At 43.3% G+C, this 26011-nt stretch overlaps 1 protein-coding gene across 2 annotated transcripts in view; it reads left to right on the forward strand.

The window, feature by feature from the left end:
* fbln2 (fibulin 2) overlaps positions 1-26011 on the forward strand; it is a 67542-nt gene that overhangs the window by 27438 nt on the left and 14093 nt on the right. The window contains exons 5-9 of one of the 2 annotated variants that reach the window (XM_077203608.1): positions 506-695; positions 4640-4846; positions 6803-6913; positions 17080-17181; positions 22998-23138. In XM_077203608.1, coding sequence (XP_077059723.1) covers positions 506-695; positions 4640-4846; positions 6803-6913; positions 17080-17181; positions 22998-23138 — 751 coding nt within the window. The remainder of the gene's footprint in view (positions 1-505; positions 696-4639; positions 4847-6802; positions 6914-17079; positions 17182-22997; positions 23139-26011) is intronic. The other variant, XM_077203609.1, reaches the window with a different exon arrangement.

Below are 26011 nucleotides of genomic sequence, written 5' to 3' on the forward strand. Positions count from 1 at the left end.
GTCACATTATCCTTCAGAAATCATACTAATAACATTTCTTATTGTTATCAATGTTGAAAACAGTTGATCTGCTTAATATCTTAATGGAAACTGATACATTTTTCCAGGATTCTTTGATGAATAGAAAGTTCAAATAAACATAATTTATTTGAAACAAATATCTTATGTAACATTCTAAATACTTTACTTTCACTTTTGATCAGTTTTATGGGGCCTTGGTGAATGAAAGTATCAATTTAGAAAATAATCATTTTAATTAATTTTAATAATAATAATAAATGTGTTAAAATTGTTTGAAAGGTTTTTTTCAAAGTTTGAAAGGTGGTGTATGTTAAACCTCAAAAAGGCTCTGATTGGCTGTGTTTGTGTAACATTATACATAATTTTGGCTTTCAATGTGGAAATGACTTGTTGCTAGACAAATTACTTATTGCTCGACAGTCACATCATGACTGGTTAGGATTGAAAAAAATGTTTTCGTTCTCTTTCTTGCAATTTAATGTAGGACTGCTGTAACTGCTGTGCACTGGGTCTGCGTTTACGAAAAGAAGGTAAAGGTTGTGAAGTGCACGAGTATCTGAGTTACCCATGTGGACACGTCTTCCTCACGTGCTGCGAGGAGGATGAGGAAGGTCCTGCTCCACCCGCGATCAAGAAAAAACAGAGACCTCAACCGACTGCTCTTCCTAAGAGAGGTGAAATTCTTTTCTTTTACAAAATCTGGAGTTTTGTTTTTACAGCAGAGTTTACTCGTGCTTTGCAATGTGTAACCTGTAGTGTATGGCTGATTTCCAGTGGTTGGGTCTGGGGTGAGTGAGAGTTCATATTTTTAAACGAACAGATCTAGACGGGCTGTCATGCCAAGAAAGGGTTGTGATGGAGACACACCATATGATGTGAAACCACATGAGGACCTGCAATGTTTTTTTTTTTACCAATGTCCCAGTTATCTCTTCATCCCAGTGACTTAGTCGTGATTTTGATTGTTTGTTTTTAAAGCCTGGATCATACTTGGAAGCGTCTGAAATCTGGCTTTGTCTTGGCATTGAGTTTCATGTTCAAGTTCGTCACACTTCTGGCCGAGAGGTTGACATTGATGGATCAGAGGAAAGAAAGATGCCCAGAGCTGATTGGTCAGGTGTCACGTTACCGTTCAGAATAACGCACAAAGATGCTGGCAAGCTGGGCTGAATCAGAAGCAGATGGCAAAGCAGGCTGTTGCCTTTCTGCCGGTGCCAGCAAACTTTCCTCCTGTCTCAAATGTTTCAGCTGACTAATTTCACTAATTTTGGCAGGATTTGCATGGAAACATTTTTCTCTTTTTTGGAATTATGCTATATGTTAACACTGGGATAAGACCTGATATTAGTTTAGAAATAGACTGTGTACACTCCAAAAATGGATTATGTTGCTTTTTAAATTGAATTTATTAAAATGAGTTAATGCAACATAATTCTTTTGTCTTAACCTGATTTCATTGTGTGAAATCAATTTAAATTTGGAAAATGGATGTTTACTTAATCCTTTTGTATTCGGAATACATGAATAATGTTCACTGTCGAAAATACAGCAGAAATCCAAATCCAGACCCACACATTTTCTGACTGTGTAGTTAGTTTAGACCCTACAAAATTAAAGTGAACCATTTTTTTTTATTTCTTTGTTAATGCCATCTAATATATATATTTTTTTAAATATTTGTATAAAAATATAACCTAAAGCTTTCAAGTTCCAAGAATGAACCGTGTCTAATACATTTGTGTGTGCGTGTGAGGAAAATTTTCCTCAATTTAATTAAGTGCCTTAAAACTGTATGTGGCTTATAGCTAAATAAAGTTGTTCTACACCTCACATCCTGACTTTTATTCTATCAGCCTGAGAGCCATAGTGTCATATCAGTGTAATGGCAGATGTCCATTACCCAACTAGCCTCAGTTATCAGCAAAACCTTAGTCAATAGACACAGGTCAATATTCCTTTGAATGAGAGTTAAAACCCAGACTTTACCTCTTGCTATGTCTCAAATGGTTCATTCCTTTGGCCTACCTGATATCCTGAGGCAAGGTGAGATTAGCTGTAGCCGTGTCAGTAGCTACTGGTTTATTTCCATTTCGTGTTGCACATACAGATGATAGAACGCTAAAATAGGTCCAATTAAATTGCCTCCATAGAGGTATCCAAAGAAATGCATTTTCTTTCTCTTTTTAAGGAGACTACTGCTAACTATGTAATCCCTTTCGGTTGCATCAAAGGTTTAAGCCATACAAAAATGGTTGAGAGGTAATTATTTCCATGAGGGATGCTTTCTCAGGCCCCCTGCCACCTCACACCCGTAAAGTGATTAATTATAGCAGAAATGTTTAATCTCCTTCTCCCTCCATTGCATTTACATTCAGTTAATGACTGTGAGAAATATTTACTTTACACCAGTGCGCTGTGTAAGGTGAAACCGAGTCTGTTTATTATGTTTAGCCAGATGCTAATTGCCAAGTCAGTCGAACGCCTTGCCAAATTGGTGTGCGATGTTGGAAAGCCTGTTGATTAACTCCATCAGTTGTTGTGTAGAATTCGTTGACTGTGGATTTGGGATTGATAGGATGTGATTGGCAGATGGAGGACACAGAGAGCATGGCAAGCACAGCTGGCAGTGGTGGAATGACAGATGTTGACTAGAGTGTTGCTTTAATATGTATTATGTTTACGTAAAAGTAGTCGACATTGCCGTGTCGTTCTGGTTGACATCTGGTTTATCCTTGAGTAATGAAAAACATTCATTAGAGACACTAGAGAAATAACACAAGTGAAATGTATTATTGAAAAAGCCAATCAGCATATTAGTAAAATGTTTTATTTTTTATTTTTTTTATGTCCAGATAATATTTGTAAAACCATAATGTGCACAACTTCGTATGTTTACACAGAAATCGGATCTTCATGTTTGTTTCATTAATAAGACCCAATGTCTTGAATACAGCTATTACATGATATATTTCAGAATATTTATTTAATATTTTTTGGGACATTAAGTGAAAAATGTCAAGGTGATCCTTGGATTGTTTTGAAGGAAAAAAGGCAAAAATTCTTGATTATTGTTAATATTTTTTTCTTTTTTATTACTTGAAAAAATAATGAAGCCGTTTTGTTAAAATGTTACTGATACTTTCCCAAAACAAGCTTCTGCCTAATCACTTTCGCGAAAGTCAGTGTGGGTGTGGAACCCATCTTGTGACAAACAACCCTCCATAAAACAGGAAATAATATCATAGAGAGGACCCCTGTAGACCACTATGACTGTCGGGACATTTCAGATGGCATAAATGATATCAACTCAGGGCACTTTGAAGGGAAAACAATCATAGCATCTGTTGTTGTAGTGTCTTTCCAGACAGAAGTGCTAAAAAAAGAACTGCTTCAAATCAAACGCTTTCTGTGAGTCAAAGCCAGAAACTCTCACAAAATAACAGTTAATTTATGACATGGGAAGTTTATAGGTTTACAACAAATGGCATGCATCCCAATAAAAATTATAAAAGTACTTTTTATTTTGAAATGTTTGAGATTTGCACATGTATTTATATTGTCATGTTATTTTATATCATTACATCAAAATCTTTATTGAAAACTGTCAATATTGTCGCTAATATAAAATAATTTAATTCACTTAAAATAATGAAGCTTCCATTTTGTCAAACGCATTATAAATGTTGATTGAACAATTAAAAAGTTACTTCACATTACAGAGCACAGCGCCGTCTTCTAGACATGATGCTATCCAGTATCCACAGGAATCAGCTGCCGGTTTAATGTTAAAGTCTACAATTAAATGTAGAAAAAATCAATAATTAGCATGAGCAACTTAAACGTACACTCTGTAACCTCTCTAGTGGTTAATAAACAGAACTGCATGTGTATTGCGGAAGAAAATTGTAGCTAAAGCTACTTCTCTCTGTTTATGTAATCATGCATGTACTGGGCTACTCCACAAAGATTATAAACACTTACGTACCATAGGGATTCAGGATAAGACAAAAACACGATTTGGAAGATTGATTCATGATATAATCGCTCATTATATACACTGTAATTTTTGAATAAAAAAAGTTACATAGTGTACCTTTAAAAAGTAAAGAACTTAAAATATTGAATTAAGAACTTAGTACTGAGCATGTACAGTTTGATCACTTATGATGCACTTTTTTTTAATGACATTTGTTACTCAGAATTAACTTGTTTTCGCCCTACTTAGTGTTTTTGATAAGATTTTGATTATGTATGAATATATATTATGCATTATAACGTGTTTTATGAATACCTTAAGTAAAGTGTTATCTAAATGCTTCATACTGTACATTTATAATGTTGTGATAACTAAATTCACTTGCTGCATTTAAATGATTGATTTAATTTTTCAGTTTTTTATTTATAGTTAGTTTCTTTAATTTTTAAACCGTTTATCATTTATTGGCCATAACATGAACATTTAAATAGGCTTATCTGTAATATTAGAATTCTGGCTTATCAACCAGGATTCTGATATTGTTGCATCCCTAGTGACAGTGTATATGCATTGATGTCAGTAATCTAAATAAAGTCACATGCAAGAGATCTTACTAATCTTTCTTTCTCTTCCCTTCCTCAGTATCAGACAGTCGGTTTTCGAAGCAAGCGCTGTCGGTTGTCGATGTGGATCCAGCAGCCAATTCACTGGAGGATTTAGAGCATGATGACAGTTGCCAGAGATTTGCACTGCTCTGCCATCACACCTGCATCAATACTCGCGACTCCTACCTGTGCGCCTGCCACCCTGGATACACACTCCTGCAGGATGCCCGCACCTGTGTGCCAGGTAAGATCAGCCCCTCTGTGAGTTCTGATGACTCAGGAATAACCTGTTTGCTTGTGTTATACTGTATGTAGATTCAGTTTTGTGTGTGAACCATTTTAGATTAAGCAGGTTGTTACGCCCCGTCTAGGGTAAAGGACGCACGCAACATAAAAAAAAGGAGATGATACGGTTTCTTATAAGGGGTAAGCCAATGAAACAATATTTATTGAATTTGAATAGGTTTATTATACAATTTGGGAGTTTACCTCAGGAGCCGACAGCCCAAAATAACAAACAAAAAAGTAATTTGTATCTACCTCTTACTGCCCTAATACACAAAATAAAATAAAATAAAATACAATTACTTCCCCCGACTCCCTAATCCAAAACAGGCAATAAAGATTTTTTTAAAAAGGTGGCGTCGGTCTCCCTACCTCCCAATTCCAAAACACATGTATATATATATATATATATATATATATATATATATATATATATATATAGGTATAAGAGCAAACAAAACAGTGCAGGGTTAATCTGGAGTCCAAGTCATTAAACAGGCGGTAGTCTTTATCAAAAATAATGGCAATTCACAAGAAACAAACAAACTCTTCTCTCTTAAACAATTTCTCAAAAACACACCCCAGAAAAAAAAGTCTTACTGAGTAACAAAGTCAGGCAAGACAAGTGTAGCGAGTGAGCACAAGGCTAATGGAAGGAGTAACAAAGGATGCTTTCATACACGTCCAGGTGTCAGCTGATCAATCAGGGCGTGGCACCAATAAGACTGCGGGAATCAATCCGGTCTTCTTCCTGGAAAAAAAACAAACACCTCCCACAACAGCATAAAACACATAAACAGACCACAGGGGACGTAACAAGGTATACTTCAACAAATATTCTATTTGGATATGCATAAATGCTGTTGAGAACCAGTGGGGGTTTATGTAATTCGTAGACTTTCAGAGCAGAGATCTACTTCTGTATACAACCTAGCATAATGAAGTCTAATCTTTATGCACTCAAAACACACTCTATCAGCCCTGCATTAAATAGAGGAATTAATCGTAATACCTTCTCAATATCCTTTCTGCAGTGTGTGTGCATTACTTAGAACTGATTTGGATTTAAAATGACCTTAAATAACACTGTGTGTACTGTGACTTTGCATGTAGGTGCGCGCCTGCACATACAGCAATCTAGTGAAGGTTTTTTATGATGAGTCATTGAATTAGATGTCCTGGTATATTATTTTTCAAACCTTTGAACTCTGAAGAACCACATGAATAATATTAATTCTTTATATAACATAAAACGTGTATTGTAAACGAGTCAAAAACATGTATTTTGATCAATCTCCATCAATATCAATATCCTGTACAGTTTTTCTAAATATTATAAAATCAATAACTGGGTTGGTCTAGCTCCAAAATGACAATATATAAATATATTAAAACATATAAATGATAACATATGAAAGAGTTCATTTTTGGGTGAATTATCCCTTTAACTAGATAGCACAGTGATGGGACCATCTATGCTTTGCCTGATTCACTGCAGTTTGTAATTATTTGTCCCGTTTCCTTGGTTAAACAGCCAAACCCTAACAACGCCACTGCATGATGGGATTGTCATCATGTGTCAATATTGTTTTTGTGTCTCCGGTGACATGGAAGTGTTGATAGAGATAGTGTTGTGCTGCCCCGCAGTTTGAACCTTGGCTCATGATCTCATGTCTGGACTGAACTAATGATACGACCACAAATAATTTCCCCTCCAGCATTCTTCAGCTGACTTTTGGAATGAAAGAAATTCTGATCATAAGATATATCTTTGCAAATGTCACAAATCAAATAGCACTTTTCATATTTCGCATCTGGTCACTCCTCTACCAAAAAGACCATCTGATGGGGTGTAAAAAGAAATAGAATGACTCATCCCTGTGAGATTTCACTCTTTTCTCTCTCTTTCTGACAGAGAAGCAGGAGGAAGACAACAGGGTGAGTGAAGAAGACAGGCTGCTTACTGTAGCTCCAGCAAGACAAGAAACCACCACTCAACCCCCAGTCTTTCATAACCCATGTGCAGGTACGTAATCGTTGTGGGTTTAGGTTCTTTTGCTGTTAAAGGCTGTAAGGACCTTAGAAATAACTGAAAACATTTGGTGACGTAATGCTGTTAATAAAGTAAAACGGTAATATGGTAAAATATAAATATCATACATATTGATTATAAAATTTTACAATTTGTATTAAGTCTTTTACCTTTTAAAGGTGCAGTGTATGATTTTTAGCGACATCTAGCGGTTCGGCTGCGAGTTGCACTAAGGGCTCAGCCCACTGCTCACCCCTCCCTTTCGAAGAAGCTACGGTGGTTAAAGTTGGACAAACATATCGTTGTCTGAGACAGCAGAGAATAGCCAGAGTAAGCCAAGAGTGTGTAACATTGTCACTGTTTCTGTTTACAAAGTTTACAAAGCCATAGTCAGGTGAGGATCAATGGTCTTAATATATTATATAATAATAGTAATCAGCTGATTGTCTCACAAACGTAACCAGCACATTTCCCCCCACATAGCAAACCCATAATACAGCGAGGGAGAAGAACCACATGAAACTATGCAACTATATATTTTTTCTAACAGGGTAGTAAAAGTTTAGCTGGCTAAATCTGAGCTGTTACTGTGGCTGAGCTGGTTAAAGCGTAAAGCCTTGTTTAAACTCGACGCGTCCGCGTGAGCCCAAAGGCGCGCGCGTCAAAAATGGCATGATTGTAACAGTGCGTGCGCCTCCGCATCCCCTAGACACCATTTACTACACACAATAGGCTTTTTTTCTCTGATTTTGAAAACTCTTCGCGATCAACTTAAAATGCTTCCAAGATCGACTTGTTGACCGCGATCGACGGGTTGGTGATTCCTGTAACGTTTTACGGTCAATGACAAGAGTACTAATCAGCTGTCTCACGAACGTAACCAGCACATTTATCCCCACATAGCAAAGCCATGACACAGACAAGGGAAAAGTCACTACACTAAAATGGAAGCATTTTAAGTTGATCGCGAAGAGTTTTCAAAATCAGAGAAAAAAAGCCTATTGTGTGTAGTAAATGGTGTCTAGGGGATGCGGAGGGGTGCGTGCTGTTACAATCATGCCATTTTTGACGCGCGCACCTTTGGGCTCACGCGACCGCATCGAATTTAAACAAGGCTTTACGCTTTAACCTGGTGGGATGAAGGACCACCACCTTCAACTAAACCATCCGAAGACAGAGCTACTTGTGGCTCCGGCCAACCCAACACTCATCACAACTTCTCCATTCAGCTAGGCTCATCATCCATAACTCCATCAAGGTCAGCTAGGAACCTTGGGGTTGTAATTGATGATCAGTTTAAATTCACAGACCACATTGCTAGAGCTGCCCGGTCCTGCAGATTTGCCTTGCACAACATTAGGAGGATCAGGCCCTTCCTTACAGAGCATGCTACACAACTCCTTGTCCAAGCACTTGTTTTATCCAGATTGGACTATTGTAATGCTCTCCTGGCTGGTCTTCCAGTTTGCTCTGTCAAACCTCTACAATTGATCCAGAATGCTGCAGCCAGAGTAGTCTTTAATGAGCCAAAGAGAGCACAAGTCACTCCTCTCCTCACTAAATTGCACTGGTTGCCAGTTGCCGCTCGCATTAAATTCAAGGCACTGACGTTTGCCTACAGAACAACCACTGGCACTGCTCCCTCTTACCTAAACTCATTACTTCAGACTTACGTGCCATCCAGAAACTTGCGCTCTGCTAGCGAATGTCGTCTTGTGGTACCATCTCAAAGAAGCACAAAATCTCTTTCTCGGACCTTTACCATGACTGTTCCCTGTTGGTGGAATGATCTGCCTAACTCAACCAGAGCTTCTGAGTCAGTAGCCACTTCCAAGAAACTGCTGAAGACGTATCTTTTTCGGCAGCACTTGATTCAGTAGTACTAACACTTTCTCTTCACTTCTATTCTAAAAAAAAAAAAATGCACTAAAGTTAAACTGAGAGGGGTTATAGCACTTACGTATTGTTGTCCTACTGTTAGTTTAACTGCTTCTATTGTTCTCATTTGTAAGTCGCTTTGGATAAAAGCGTCTGCTAAATGAATAAATGTAAATGTAAATGTACTCACGGTGTTTATGGCTAGCTTCTAGCTTTCTGCGGCTTCTCTTTCAAATTAGTGACGAAACGCGCTCTGTAGCGCTGTTTGTTCGCGTTCGGCTACGGTAGAAACATGACGTCACAATATGTCGACCTTCATAGAAGGGGGTGCCCGCTGTTATGTAGATATAAATGTCTCATTCTAAGGTAATAAAAACATTACGGTTTATTAAGTAAGTTCCCTTTCAGTCGATAACGTCAGACGTAGTCGACGGTCGACTGAAATGGGATCTCACTAGAGAGCCTATCCTCTTCGAGTACTATTGAACGAGCCAATGTAATTGGCGTGTGTGATTTGCATCACACACTCCGCCCCCGCGGCGCGGGTATAAATACGGAAGTGGATGCACGCACTAGTTGCCTTTCGCTTCGGAGCCGATCGTTTGATGTCTCTGAGAGTGCTGTTGTCTACAACGAGCGAGTGTGTCGGTGTTCTTCAGGAAAACTCTCCCAGTGCTGGTGTTCTACAGCGCGAGTGCAGCGGTGATCGCGAGCTTTGAGCTCTCAACTGCTGTTTTAACAGCAACAAATTTCTAAATGTTTGTGTGTGTTGATGGCTGGTTAGAGGGCGGAAAAGTGAGTGCTTCACTGTTTCAGTTCTCTGTTCAGTGTTGCCGCGGTCATTCCCCTGTGTGCTCCGGCACTGGTGGCGGTCCTATTTTCTGAAAGAGCAACACGGGTGCGTTTGCGTCTTTTTCAAGATGTCATTCCGCCCGTGCGTTTCTGGGTGCGGTCGACCCTGTCTCTCTCTGATAGTCACAACTGTTGTGTCACGTGTTTGGGCTTACAGCACGCTGAGACAGCTTTTGTGGACAGCTCATGTTTTCACTGTGGGAACATGACTGTCGCAGTGTTGAGGGCGAGACTCGCCTTCGTTCGCGGAGAGCGAGTCCCCATTACCATGCCCCACCCTCGGGTGCTGTGTGGGATGGGTGACCGGAGGATAGTGTTGGATGTCCCGGCCGGTAACCATTCCCTGTGGGCTCCTCACTCCTCCCTTCCACTGCAACCACTGGAGCCTCCTGTGTTGTCTGCTGGTCCATCTCGGGGCTCCCCTGGAGGACAGGACGCCGATTGCAGCATCGGAGGGTGAGCTGACTTCTAGAGATGATGACTCGGCTGCATTGTCTCCCTCCGGGAGTTCAATGTTGCCCGAGCCGGATCCAGAATTATCAGCTATGCTGAAACGGGCCGCCGAGGCTGCCGGGCTCGAGTGGAACCTCCACCGTGTCCCGTTCAGTCTCGGTTGGAATCTGGAGTTTGGTATCTTGGGGCGGGCCGCGCTGGTTCTCAGCTCACCCCCCCCAGTGCCTTTCTTTCCCGAAATGCATGGAGAGCTTATCAGGTGGTGAACAGCATCTTTCTCTGCCAGAAACTGCCTGAATAGCTTTTCCCCCTCATTACCCTTGATGGAGGAACGGTGAAGGGTTGCGAGGTGTCCCTCCAGTGGAGCGGTCTGTCGACACAGGTGCACCTGTGTCCGGCGGCTGCTGCCTTTTGGGGGGATCCTCGTCTCCCCCCTAAGACCTGTGAGTTTTCGTCCGTTCCGACGGGCAGAGCTCACAAAGCCTGTGGGCAAGCCGCTTCCTCTTGCGTGCCATGGCGTTGCTGCGGGCTAGGGCACCCATGGCATGCACGAGGGTAATCCAGACCGTGCGCTCATAGGTGAGCACCGCACTGTATCCGACCTCACCCTCCGGGGCATGAGTGTCGTAGCGTGCGTGATCGGTCTGGCGATGTCCACCTTGTTGGTCCAGTAGCGCCTTCGTTGGCTCAGCCTGGTTGGTATGGCGGATGCGGACAAGGTTAAGTTCCTGGTCTCCCCAATTTCCCAGGTTGGGCTGGTCGGCGACGCGGTGGAGAACTGCAACCAACAGTTCTCTGCCGCTCAAGCGCAGACGGAGGTCATCCGGCACATCCTGCCCCGGTGGCCAGCTGCTGCCTCAAATCGCCGCCGGTGGCAGCTCCTCCGCCTGCTCGTCGCCGTGGGCGTTCCCTGGCCGCCGCTCCTGCTGGCCCTCCGCAGCAGCCTCCACCCAGGCCTCAGCATGGAGCCGGCCGCAGTAGAGACGCCCAGCCCACTCCAGGCGCTGCCAAGCCAGATGGCAAGCGACAGCGGAAGCTTTCCGTAGCGGGCCGCCCAGGAATGGATGAGATGCTCTTGGAGTGGCACGATCACTCCCTCCCCCCGGGTGAGGGCCGGGTGGAGCCTTTGTTTGTGTGTGTGTCTGTTCTGCCGCTGGCTCCCTAAAAATTTTTTTAAAAAAGCGGAGCAAGCGGTACCCACACTTCAAAGAGAGAGCAATTTCATCTGTTCCTGGGTCCCAAGAGGGCCAGTCTGGCGGGTGTGACCCTGTATAGCCTTACACCCCTCAGCTCCCCCTTGGTCGCCAGCAGGCAGCTTGGTGCGTTCGAGGACCCGGTCATCCGCCTTCTCACGCGCCCCCTGCCGCTAGTGGAGAAAGGTAAGTGTTGCACAGCACACTAACACCACTCTCTCTACTTTGCTGCCCCACCTCAGGCTCGGCTACCCCGCTCAAGTCAGTGATAATCATCACATTAGGTGTTGAGCAGACGTGCTCCTGAAAATTCAGTGATATTCATCACACCGAGTGTTGAGCAGTGCTCCTGACTTGTGCGTGCTTATCTTATCCTGCTGGCGAAGGATTTGATATAGCCGCTCCTCCAGCCGGTACGAAGGCCAGTTGTAAACTCGTTCTTCGTGCTACTAGGTGGTGGGTCGTGACCATCTTGGCCCACGATTGGTCTACAGCTCCGACCTGAAAGACATGAGCTTAAAAACAGATCTCTACCTTACGCACCGCAGGCCATCCTGTGGGTTGCGTGTAAGGGTGGAGTATCAGTACAGTGTCCTTCCCTTCGAGTGCTCCAGAGCCCGTTGGGTCTTCAGGTCAACTGGAAGAGATTAATCTCGCCCACGGGCTGAGTATCTCTTTTTCAGTTTTGGAGATGGACTCGGTCTAACACGTCTCTCCAATGAGAATGTGTTCAGCTGGTGCTTGAAGTGAGAAAGGGTCCCACTGAAAGAACTTTCAGAGGCTCCTGGGGTATATGGTAGTTGCAGCGATTGGCTTCCTCCATATGTGACCGCTTCAGCGCTAGTTTCACGATCGAGATCCGAGGTGACCGTGGCAGAGCAGCTCACCCTGTGTGACTATAGTTCATCCCGGTCTGCTGCCAAACCCTCTTCAACAGAGGGGCCATGTACAAAGGGTGTGTTTTAACGGGGGCCTGGGCGACCCTCGACTACACGGGCATTCGTGCCTCGAGTTGTTAAACATTGCGACCGTTGCGCAAGCTTCCCTTGCATGTCTCAACTCACCCGTCACCTCCTCCTTGGAGTCAGAAGCTTCTGAGGACGCTTTGTTCCACTCTTCCCGCTCTACTCAATCGTGCTGCCATCGAGCCTCACGACAGTTATAGCCAGGGCAAGTGGAGACTCCATCCCCTGGGTCCAGCTGGGTCATGACCAATCCGGGGCCGCTCAGTTGCCCCTCCGGTTTCGTCTTCCTGCCAGTGTTTGTACAAACCGAGCGGACTACCCTTGGACAAACACCTGCTCTCAGCTGCCCCAGGGGCCCGCAGAAATGCGTTTAACCCCAGTGAGCCTTCTAAAGGCGACTGCGACTCATGGTCGCCTTGCGCCTGCTCAAGTCAGTGAATTCATCACACTTCATGTTGTGCAGAAATGCTCCTGAAACTCAGTGAAGTTCATCACACTCAGGTGTTGAGCAGCAATGCTCCTGTAGCTCAGTGAGTTCATCACACTCAGGTGTTGAGCAGAAATGCTCCTGTAGCTCAGTGAATTCATCACACGCAGTGCTGAGCAGAAATGCTCCTGGTGCTCAGTGAAGTTCTTCGCACTCAAGTGTTGAGCAGAAATGCTCCTGAAGCTCAGTGAGTTTATCACACTCAAGTGTTGAGCAGGAATGCTCCTGAAGCTCAGTGAACTTATCACACTCAAGTGCTGAGCAGAAAATGCTCCTGAAGCCCAGTGATCTTCACATGTTGTGTTTAGCAATGCTCCTGTCTTTTTGCGCCCGTCGCTTGCACCTACGTGCCAAGTCAGGAGAGGAACATGTCTTCATAGTTGCCCCTTATTGGCCCAACTAGACCTGGTTCCCATCGACAGCCTTCCTGACTTCCCCTGAAAACTCTTTCAGGGACGGGGCACGATGGCACCCGCGTTCTTCCCCCGGAGATTCCGGGCGGTCTTACATCTGAACGCGGAGTTTCAGGTGGCTATCACAGGGACATGTGATAGTTACCATCACTTCTGCGAGCACCCCCTTGAAATGGGTAGCGTGCTTACGCCTTTAGAAGTGGAACCTAGTCGTTGAGTGCGTCTTCTCTCCAGAGGAGATCCTAAAAGCTTTCGATCACTTCAGTGCTCTCTTTCCTGCAAAATGGGTTGGAGTAGGCTGTTTTCCTTCACCCTCAAAATGATGTTGCCTCGGTGTTTAAACGACGCTAATAGTGTTGCAGAAGTGTGCAGAAGCACGTTCTGATCGTCAGGTTCCTGAGGAGCAAGGTCTTGTAAATCCTTGCGTCTTTCTTTATCCTCTTGGGCCTTGTCCCTGGTGCGACTGCACTGTAGAGACCGCCCCTGAGCCACTGCAGGCGGTGAGTTAAAAATTCTGTTATATCAGTTCTCCTGCTCGCGTGGTCTCTACTAGAGGGTAGGGACTTGCTTGCTTTCGGTCAACGTATTGTGCCTGGAGTCTGGACCGGCTAAGTCTCACAAGCTGAGACCCCGGCTCGGATTGTGCCCAAGGTTCCTACCTCTCCCGTAATAGGAGCAGGTGGTGAGTGTGCAAGCGCTGCCCTGGAGGAGGCAGATCCAGCCCTGGCTTCTCTGTCCGTTCGCTTGGACGTGTACAGAATGCAAGCCATAGACCTCAGACCAGCTCTACAAATATCTGTTGGAACTCAGCAGAGAGGAAAGGCTGTTTCCATGCAAAGTTGCACTTATAAAAATCCGAGATGCAACATGTCCACTTAGGTATTGAGCTCCTCTATGATGAGTGTAAAGTGCTCCGCCTGGGCGTTGACGATATGCTTTGCTAAACAGATTCTAGAGTTGGGGGCTGGACGACACCTAGTTGAACCGCTGCTTCCCGTGGGCTCCCTTCTCGTGAAGCCAGTTTCACCGTGAGCCCGGTTCAAGTGTCGGCTTGCTGCGCCATTCCCCTCCTATGGACTAGATACGTGCGCCTTTCTACTCCAGTTGCTTTCCCTTAAAATTGAACCCTGTTGAGTTCCTCCACACCCCTCCGACGTCGGACGTGCGGAACGTCTGGTGTTAGGCCTACCACTCGTAAGCAGTGTGGAACCTGTGTTAGGCTGGGTCCATATGTTGCGGTCCCTACGGCGACCCCATATGTGTATTCTTCCACGATACGGCTCCCTGCGGCGAGCCCGTGTCTTCCCTCGGCAGAGTCTCTCTGCCGTCACTGTCCGGTGTGTCTCCCCCGTCTTAGGCTGGAGCCACCCCAGTGACATTCCATATGTTAGACTGCCCGGTTTCCGCCCAGTTCATATGTGTATTCTCCACGTTACCTCCCTCTGGGTTGGATGTGGCTTCCGCAGCGTCCCTTCCTTCCAATGTACGGGGAACGCTTTCCCAGTGGTCCTGTAGGAACAGCAGTGACTTCCCTGGCCTAAGCCCTGTCCTTCCCCGCCTTAAATTTGCGGGGGCATCAGGAGGCTTTGGTTTAGGCACTGGAAGGTGGCAGCGTTAGTGGCGTGTTCAAAGAGTGATCCCATTTCAGTCGACCGTCGATTACGTCTGACGTTATCGACTGAAAGGGAACGTCCTGGTTGCGTATGTAACCCACCGTTCCCTGAAGGAGGGAACGGAGGACGTAGTCCCCTTGCCACTACCGCTGGACCACCGCTGACCCCGGGTTACTCTCGGCTCCTCAGCAAAAAGCAACCAGTGCGTACATCCACTTCCGTATTTATACCCGCGCCGCGGGGGCGGAGTGTGTGATGCGAATCACGCACGCCAATTACATTTGCTCGTTCAATAGTACTCTAAGAGGAAAGGCTCTCTAGCGAGTTCCCTCCTTCAGGGAACGGTGGGTTGCATACGCAACCAGGACGTTCTTAATACACCACTGAAAACATAGTTATGGATGTCATATTGCATTTCTGTTAATAGATACTCAAATTTTTTACACCTTTAAAGATATATATATATATACTCAGACTTTAGTCAGGCCTAAGAATGTTTGACATTTTTAATACATATTAAGATTTTTTTTCTTAGCTTCATTCATGATGAATCATTATGCAAATGTTTTGTGGATATCTTAACATAATTGGTTGTTTTGGTGTGCGCATAACATGGTTCTGGCACCATGACAGAGAATTGGCACTCAATTCCAGACCATGTAGCCTCACAGGTACTGTATGGTCATTATAATTCTCTGCAAAACATATGTTATCTTAATTGAAGCAAAAAATCACCACTTCCTCCTTATTGAGCAGGCCATCCAGAAAATAAAGCACTTCACAAGACAAGTCCATATGCCACAACGTTTAATGTATATCTGGTTTGGGATTGATGGTAGATGTTCAAGGACTTAAACATTTACTGGAAGTCTGTGTCTTGTCTGGGGCACTGTCGTGTTTCTGGAGTATCAATCAGTACGGAAATGATCTGGATGTGTCTGGGTGACTCGTTAAGTCATGCTGATCATAGTTAAATTTTTAACGAAATCTGTTATGGTCATCCATGAGCACAGCAGCTCCATTCTGGCATTAATGAGAGTGGAATCATGGGAGTTGTCGTCTTCACCTCCACAGCCGATGGAAAGCAATCCGACGGGAATCAGGCAGAAATCGTGTTCATGGATGAGATGTACTGTGGTATGAAGCAGGGTGGGGCTGAGAGCCTGGGAGAGGATCGAGTCCCATGGAGGAGCAACGGAGCTTTTATTAACCATATATACCGCAGTTTGTTTATTTTACAATTAAAGTTACTTTTAACCATTGCCATTTCATGTCTCCTTCCTTGAACTTGAATTTTGTTACAGTTAGTGCTGAATTACTACTCATACAGGTCACTTTTAAATTAAAATTGTGGGGTAATGCAGCCCTGTTTTACTTGGTAAAAACAATCATACTCAATATACATTTGAGTGTGTTGAAAGTTATGTTATAACGTTACTCTGTGCGTACGCTCTGTGGCTGATATGAGATGCTTGTTAGCTATATCGATATTTGAATATCATATTAATGAAATCTGGATGATTTCTGTTGCTAAATGGCATGTAATTCATTTTTGAAATGCATAGTATGGCAGAGAAAATGCTGTATTATAATGCTCTTTCTGATTATGCTATGTTAGCCACTTGACAAAACAGTGTCTCTAAGGCATGATACAGACATGTTACTCGCTGTAAACCAAGAAAACAAGAGAATCAAACAATAAGACCGATAATTAACCGTATTGAGCAAAATAACAATGATTAGTTTTCTGTTGATAAATGTATCTAAACAGTTCCTTCACCAGTAAAACGCATAATAATTTAATGCGGCTTTAAAGTTTCTACGGTTTCTACTGAAGTAAAACTGGAAATCAAGGGATTTACAGACAGACTGCTCATTGACATGGGCCGTTATACTGGTTAAAATAGCAGATTTCTGGATATATTAATCTAAAAATATTGCATATTGTGCCTTTAAATATAAACAAAAGTTATTCTGTCAAGAGCAGTGAGTGATTTTCTCTTTGTCTTTTGACAAATGATTAATTACACAGATGGCAGTAGATAATTAGGCTCCTGTCACTTTAAGACCAAATGGTTTGATCTAAAATACTCACACACATACATTTTTCACCAAACTGTTTACATAAGACATAACCGACTGTGTTTACATGAATACTCCACGATGGGCATTTTGACATAATTGTGTGTATTTGATCATTCAAGGGCAACAATAATAACAATGATCCTTGCCATTGTAATTATAATGTAATGTATAAAAATAAGTGTGATAGATGTATTAACTGACAGTTTTACTACTGTCTGCAGGTAATGGGCCTTGCTCTCAGCGGTGTTCTGTGGTAAGAGGCCTGCCCCAATGTTCCTGTTTCCAAGGATTCTCTCTGATGGCAGACATACACACCTGTGAAGGTAAAGTACTCTAAATTGGTCTAAAACTACAAATACACACCCTCTTCTCAACAGAGCTGTCACAAAATACTGATAAAACTGTCATACTTCACTAACCAATCCCTTATTGGACTGAATCGCTCATGTACAGTATAGCAGTTATACCCAAAGGATCATGACAAGAGATTTGAACATCACATTCTTACCTGAGGATCTGCTTCCTTCAGCTTCACTGATCCATGACCAATTACACTCCTTCAGCCCTGACTACAATAATAAACAGTGACCTCAGCCCTGGGTTCGACAGTTCTGCTGTCTCACAATACATCTTCCTTTCTGATCTGACACTTTTACCACATGTTTATTTACTGTACTGATAGTGTTGCAGACAATATTTTTCAAGGTCTTTTCATTCCATATCCAAAACTTGTCATGGAGGTTGCTAATAAAATTGCCATGCAGAGATGTTGCTATAAACTTATCCAAAAACAATATTTTGCTGGCTCCTTATGTAATTTACTGTATAACACCTGACTGTGAGCTGATAACAAAATTCTAATTAAATATATATTTAATTATATATTTAATAGATATGCATATATGTTAAAAAAATACAGAATAACACCTGACTAATTTGATAATAGTCTAAATAAAATTATGGCTAAAACAAGAAAATATATATTTGCCAATATGTTACAGGTTGATAAAAAGTCTAAAAACAATTATGGTTAAATCAAGAAAATATATATTTGCCAATGTGGTACAGTAACAGAAATAATGGTAATATAATATGTTATTCATTAATTTAATATAATATATTACATAATTAAATACAAATTAAAAAATTCACAAAAATTAAAATAAATCTTTCTTAGTTTTTACACATTGTATTTACATTTTTAGCTTATCAAATACATTTTTCTTGCTTTTAAGGATGCTTAGAGCTATATTGAAAATTATTTTGCAGAGTATACATTTTTCAAGAATTTAGCCATATAAAGCTGCAGTAGGGATTTTTGAGAAAATGTTGACTTAGCCTGAAAATTTGAACAAGCTTAACTTACAGGTCCAACCCCCTTGCCCTCTGCTGCGCTACAGCCCTCCCTCCACAGCTCCTCCCCCACAGCGGAGCCTGCCGTGAACGCGCAGGCTAGTAAGCAGGACCACCGATGACGGCGGATTATAAACAGTTATGGAACATTCACTAATAGGGACGAAACATCAACAATATGCTTTACATTATGGCCTGCCCATACTTTGACTACAAACTTGGTCCTCAAATCATTATTTATTTTGCAATACATGTAACTTTATAAGGTTGCACTCTTTCTATGTCACGGGTGGTGTATGGCAGGAAGCACGAGGAGACGAGGAATTCAAATAAACAATAAACTTTACTATAAATCAAAACAACAAACAGGTACAGGCAGACAGAGCGGATGCAAACACCAGTTAACATAGACGAGAACCGACAAAGACAGACTGAACAGAAGAAACTAAATACAGAGACAAATGAACCATAATGATGTGAAGACAGGTGACACAGATGATGATAACGAGGAACAGGCTGGTAAGTGAGGGAGTGAGTTCAGGTGTGGAGACAAGGAGGATTCTGGGTAGTGTAGTGCAGTCAAGGACAGACAGGTGCAGACGAGGAATGTGACATTACTCCCCCCTCCCGGTAGGCGTGACCTCACGCCTTAGAACAGGGGTGGGAGGGTGGGCATCCTGGAGTCCGTGACGGGAAGGCGGACCGGGTGCATGAGGATGGACTCCAGGATGGACCAGGCGGCCATGGCGGAGCAGGACGTGGGCGTGGCCATGGCGGAGCAGGACGTGGGCGTGGCCAGGGGGGAGCAGGACGTGGGCGTGGCCAGGGGGGAGCAGGACGTGGGCGTGGCCAGGGGGGAGCAGGACGTGGGCGTGGCCATGGCGGAGCAGGACTTGGGCGTGGCCAGGGCGGAGCAGGACGTGGGCATGGCTGAGCAGACGAAACCTCGGGCGTCCAGGGTGGAGCTGTCGGACCCTCGGGCATCCAGGGCGGTGGGGACCCTTCGGGCGGCCATGGCGGTGCGGACCCTTCGGGCGGCCATGGCGGTGAGGACTCTTCGGGCGGCCATGGCGGTGAGGACCCTTCAGGCGGCCATGGCGGTGAGGACCCTTCGGGCGGCCATGGCGGTGAGGACCCTTCGGGCGGCCATGGCGGTGAGGACCCTTCGGGCGGCCACGGCGAGGGCCTATGGCCCCCCCCAAAAAAATTAAAGGGGAGAGTGACAGAGTCATTACCAGTCTCTGGGCTGGACGGAACCAGCGGTGAAGGGGTCTCTGGGCTGGACGGGACCAGCGGTGAAGGGGTCTCTGGGCTGGACGGGACCAGTGGCAAAGGGGTCTCTGGGCTGGACGGGACCAGCGGCAAAGGGGTCTCTGGGCTGGACGGGACCAGCGGCAAAGGGGTCTCTGGGCTGGACGGGACCAGCGGCGAAGGAAGCTCAGGGCTGGACTGGACCAGCGGCAAAGGAAGCTCAGGGCTGGACTGGACCAGCGGCGAAGGAAGCTCAGGGCTGGACTGGACCAGCGGCGAAGGAAGCTCAGGGCTGGACGGGACCAGCGGCGAAGGAAGCTCAGGGCTGGACGGGACCAGCGGCGAAGGAAGCTCAGGGCTGGACGGGACCAGCGGCGAAGGAAGCTCAGGGCTGGACGGGACCAGCGGCGAAGGAAGCTCAGGGCTGGACGGGACCAGCGGCGAAGGAAGCTCAGGGCTGGACGGGACCAGCGGCGAAGGAAGCTCAGGGCTGGACGGGACCAGCGGCGAAGGAAGCTCAGGGCTGGACGGGACCAGCGGCGAAGAAAGCTCAGTGCTGGGTTCATGGGCTGAAATGAATGTGTGTGCTGCCCACACACACAACAGCCATGGATCCCACAAGTAGCACTGCGTCATCCAGAGCTGGCTGGACGGTCTCTGGCTGGACGGTCTCTGGCTGGACGGTCTCTGGCTGGACGGTCTCTGGCTGGACGGTCTCTGGGACTATGGCCTTCCTGGCAGCACGTGCTGATATAAGTGGGGGATCGGCGATGCAGGAAACCAGTCCTGGACGTCCATATACCGATCCGGTGGCTGGTTTGATGGTGGGCGTGATGGAGATGGCTGGAGACGGTGATTGTGTGGCAATGTCATCCGCCTCACCAATGGTGAAGGTTGAGCCACACAACCACAGCACATGATCTAGGTACCGGGCAAACGAACCTGGGTTTGCCGTTGCTGGAGCTTGCTGGTACAAAGGTTCATCCAGACCACACCAGAATACGGTCTTCAGCGCATCGTCAGTCCAGTCCACGAGGTGGGATATTTCAAGGAATTTTGCCACATATTCCTCAATTGGGCTACCGTCTTGAAAACAATGGACCAGACGATCGGCTGGGGTGAATGGAGAGTGAGCTGGGTTAACCGGGGTGAGAAGAATTCCCATGCTGACTCTTTACTTGGTCGGTTCTTCTGTCACGGGTGGTGTATGGCAGGAAGCACGAGGAGACGAGGAATTCAAATAAACAATAAACTTTACTATAAATCAAAACAACAAACAGGTACAGGCAGACAGAGCGGATGCAAACACCAGTTAACATAGACGAGAACCGACAAAGACAGACTGAACAGAAGAAACTAAATACAGAGACAAATGAACCATAATGATGTGAAGACAGGTGACACAGATGATGATAACGAGGAACAGGCTGGTAAGTGAGGGAGTGAGTTCAGGTGTGGAGACAAGGAGGATTCTGGGTAGTGTAGTGCAGACAAGGACAGACAGGTGCAGACGAGGACTGTGACATTCTATAAGTTATAAATAGCTAGTAAGATAATTTTAAAGGATTAGTTCACTTTTTAAAAAAACTTTTGCTGATAATTTACTCACCCCCATGTCATCCAAGATGTCCTTGCCTTTCTTTCTTCAGTCGAAAAGAAATTAAGGTTTTTGATGAAAACATTCCAGGATTTTTCTCCATATAATGGACTTCAATGGGACACAAACGGTTCAAGGACCAAATGACAGTTTGAGTGCAAAAGGGCTTTCAACGATACCAGACGATGAATAAGGGTCTTATCTAACGAAACGATCGGTCATTTCAAAAATAAATAAAAAACTTTAAGTTTTATAAGCAGAAATGCTCGCCTTGCTCTGTTCTGTGATGCACGTTCGTGACTCTCCTGTTCGAACTCGTTCATCAAAATGAACAAATCTTTTTTCGAGTCATTTCGTTCGTTGAAAGAGCGGAGAGTCACGAACGACGGTACGCACTCGCGCTGTGCAAGAGAGGGGTGATCAGCGCGTACACAAGCGTGATTGACACTGCTAAGACATTCCTCCTGGCTCTGATTGGTTGTTTCTGACCGGGAGCGGTGTATTTCTGCAAATGGCAATAGGACCACAGGGAGGAGCCAGAGGAGTCTCATTTTCTACTGTCAGGACATAATGACAGTTTTAACAAATATTTGTTTACAAAAGTTACCTACTGCAGCTTTAAAACAAATGTCTGAGATTGTACCAGATTTATTTTATCATTAGGCAAAATGGTGATGCAAGATTGTTGATTTTGCCTTATGCATTCACCAATGCCAAATTACTTACATTTTCGATTAATGTTACTACTTCTTCTCTTTCTCAAACCCCTACTTTTTCCCATTTTTCTATGTTAAACATTTTTTTATGCAAAACACTCAAAGGACTTGGGTTTATGTTGTACCATTTCAAATGCCAAAGAAGATATTAAAACGGGACGTTAAATGGCCAGTTCATTCTGTCAATTGTGACCAAACTTTTAGCTGTATATCTGTCTAACATAACATACTGTTGATGTTGCACAGTCTGCCTTGGCCTTTACCCAAAATCTCACTGGGCAAGGACAAGCAAAAGCCGTAAAGGAAAGAAAACAATTGCCCAGTGTAAACCGGCTTTTAACTTCTAAAGCAAATGTAGAAGTAACAACCAATCATTCATATTGTCTGTTTTAGTTCAGCTTATGTAGAATTTATTAATATGACATTCAACGATGATTAATAGTGTTTGTTTGACTGAAATGCAAATTGCCTAAGGCTCAACATGAATGTCAAATTTTACTTAATGTTCACATTGATTCAGCAGACAGGAACTGTAAATCAGTGCAATTTTAGCATGTGAGGACTGTTTAAGGGAGGATATAATCGCAATGGCTTCAGCTGAGAGGGCAGTTTTCACTGTTGAATTATCTCTGTACTTAAAGAGTTTATTTCACTATCTCTTTCTGCATCTCTCCATCAAAGCATTCCCATATGCTGAATGCGGGTGGGCAGAGACCTTGATTTTGTTTGGCAGAAACAAAATGAAGCTTGACTGGCTTTGCTGTGGAGCCAAGGACTGAAGTCACACTCTGCAGGAAACTGGATGTTTTTTTTAATGAAATGTTTTAGTATTCACTTTCATTCCATTTATGATCGACATTTACACTTCCAAATGCAAGCTCAAAATATGAAACTGTGCATGTATATCCTCCCTGGAGTTTCTCTGGCATCTGTTTCTCTTCATAAGCTGTATTCACGTGGTAAACATTAAGTGTTATAGATTCATAAAGCCACACATGCATGCGATTTCCCCACAAAGAAAACCCACTTCGAACAACAATAAAATGGTTGAATAATTGAGAGCAAACCTCACTATTAGAAACAAAACCTGATCTGATCTCGCACCTCGTAAAATGCTAGCACGACTTTATGATGGTGGAGGTGGCTTGTGTATGTGTTATGTGTGTGTTCGCAACTCAGAATGTGCCTTTTCTCTTTAACTAAAGTGTTATGTGTACCGTAGATGTGAATGAGTGCACGAGCGGCAGACACAATTGCTCCCTGGACGAAGTGTGTGTGAACCGGGAGGGCTCCTACCAGTGTGTGCGGCTGAATGAGATGTGCGATGAGGGCTTTATTCACAACCAGAATAGAGATTGTGTGGGTAAGAGGTTTTAACTGGTACTGTGGGACCGTTTCAGCTCATTGCAAACTGTTTGGTCATGTTGGCCCATCGCTTGCCCAGATGAACACTCACTAACACACTAGAAGGAAACCCAAAAGCTCATCGGCATGCTCTTATAACCAGATCACATACATGTGGTTGCATAATGGGTGTCGAGTTTGCTCAAGACTTCTCACCAGAAGTTGTGGGGCCGTGTTGAATTTGTTTTGCCTTCCTCCAGACATAACCAAAACATAGAAGGCATTAGTGGTTAGCATACACAAATGTCTCAGTCTATTACAGTAGTTTGATTCTTGAGGTAGTTAATGGGCGTCTTAGATCTGCCTCTAAACCAAATAGCAGTGATGTTTTGGAGTAGCTGTAGATGGAAAAGTTTAGGTTTTGAAGACTATTGCTAAATTTTCATGTTTTTAGAGGTTTTTATGGCTTTGTTCGGTTCAAAATTAATGAAGTAAATGATAAAGAGCATGCATGACATACTGTGCACCAAAAATTAAAGTTCATCAATTGATTGATCATCAATACATCTTGCCTCCCTCATATTAAACTAGCATGCTGTGTTTTGATGATACACGTGAGAACCTGTGGCATTTATTATTATTATTTATGTATTATTATTAATATAATTATTTGATTGTTTAATACTTTAATGCATTTTTTATTCATTTACTTGTGACTTCCTATTTCTCTCATAGAAGTACAAAAGTGAACGTGCAAATGTGCGTGTTCAGTAGTCAACTCATAACAGTTATTTTAGTATTAAATATATACTGTACTATTGTAGCATTTATTAACATTTTGAATTAGCTTTCTAACTTTAGTTTAAGGTTTAGTGATTTTGTTATGTGCTTTTGTCATTTTTTGTTTTTTATATTTGTATTTAGCTGTAATTTATTTCAGTTTAGTAATTTTAGTACTTCAACTTAACCTTTAAACATCTTTAGTGACCCGAGGTGTCTTTTACTACCCTCCTCCTCATTCATTTTTTAAAGTTAGACATCAACCTTCTTAGTATTCCTCAATCAATTCATTATAAACAATATAAAAAGAAAAACAAGGTGTGTAACAGTGTAACAAATAATTTTTTTCTGCACAACAATAATGGAATATTTGATGACTGAATAAGTTCAATTCACCTTTATTCCACAAGGTGGCAATGTCTGATACACAATGATGAAGTGAGGTATCACTCATAGTTACGGCAGGCAGAAAACAAAAGTATAGGAATTATCATCAGCAAAACTTGAAATGGCTCAGCGATTTTCAGCAATCAAAATATTGATTTTTGAAGATGTTGAAAATTATAGTTTTAAGAATATGTTTGAGATTGTGAATATGAGCCAGATGTTGAATGTACTGGGAAATGAGCTCTGATGAGGATGGTGATGATGGTATAAAACATTTGCTTAAACTGAAACCTTCCAAGCTCCAAAAAACAAAATATGCTTTATTTTATTCTTCTGTAATTGTTCCTCTATTATCAGGAGAGTTTTATATTATAGCTACAGGTAGAGATCCATCCGTGTTAGATGTAGATCCGGGTCGCTAAAGACCCGAATATGTAATAAAGAATGGCAAAACATTCATGCATTAAACTTTAGCAAGGGTTTAACAAGGGTTAAACTTGTCAGTTAGTTACCAAGGCAACATTTTTAATTTTTTGTAATTTTAAGTTTTTCATCTAATATTTATATTTTATTTTATTTCAGCTTTATTTCAATTACTCTATTTTAAATTGTTTTAGTAACAATAACAAAACTGACTCATAAGAAAACAAAGACAGGAATTCAAAGCAAAGACAAAAAGGTGAACTCAAGCTTGCAACCATCTTGGACGGTCATCATCACCCTCTCATCTTAACCCTTATCGATCACAACAGCACATCTGATATAGACATAATGTTGACAGACCATAATCCTGATGCACCGCAGTCACATCCCTTTGCAATACCACTAACCCTCTCACGTTTGCCTGCAGTCTGCAAAAATGCATTATTCATCCCATGCATATCCTCTAATGCATTTCAGAGTACCACATTTTGAAGGCAATTCACCATATTAATATGATGAAGCAAATCTTTTGAATATGTGCCACTGCTCATGTATGTTGATGAGGCAGCTTGTTGACACTTCCGTGCTGGATCTGAGACAGAGTGCAAGAGGGTGTCAGAGCTGCTTTCTATGTGCCTTTTGGGGCTAAATAATGTGCACTTGAATGCAGGAACCTTTTTAAAAAAAAGACAGAGATAGAGAGTGATCTCGGTTCCCTGGTAACTAAAGCGTGAACCTTCCAGGGCTGGTCCACTCAAAAATGAAAATTCTATCACCATTTACTTATGTTTATGTAATTCAAAACCTGTATGACTTTACATAAAACAAGATATTTTGACGAATGTTGGTAACCAAACAGTTTTGGTTGATGTAGACTTGCTTTGTATGGTTGGCCACACACTCTCTCTCCCCCCCCCCTCTCTCTCTCTCTCTCTCTCTCTCTCTCTCTCTCTCTCTCTCTCTCTCTCTCTCTCTCTCCCTCTCTCTCTCTCCCTCTCTCTTTCTCTCTCTCTCTCTCTCTCTCTCTTTCTCTCTCTCTCTCCCTCTCTCTCTCTCTCTCTCTCTCTCTCTCTCTCTCTCTCTCTCTCTCTCTCTCTCTCTCTCTCTCTCTCTCTCACGCACACACACACACACACACACACACACACACACACACACACACACACACACACACACACACACACACACACACACACACACACACACGTGTGCGCGTTGGGTTTACACATTTTATGGGTACTTCCCATATACATAATGATTTTTATACTGTACAAACTGTATATTCCATCCCCTAACCCTAAA

Source organism: Siphateles boraxobius, unplaced genomic scaffold (genome assembly GCF_051911475.1).
Source record: "Siphateles boraxobius isolate OS27281-9 unplaced genomic scaffold, OSU_SipBor_1 5, whole genome shotgun sequence".
Classification (NCBI taxonomy): Eukaryota; Metazoa; Chordata; class Actinopteri; order Cypriniformes; family Leuciscidae; genus Siphateles; species Siphateles boraxobius.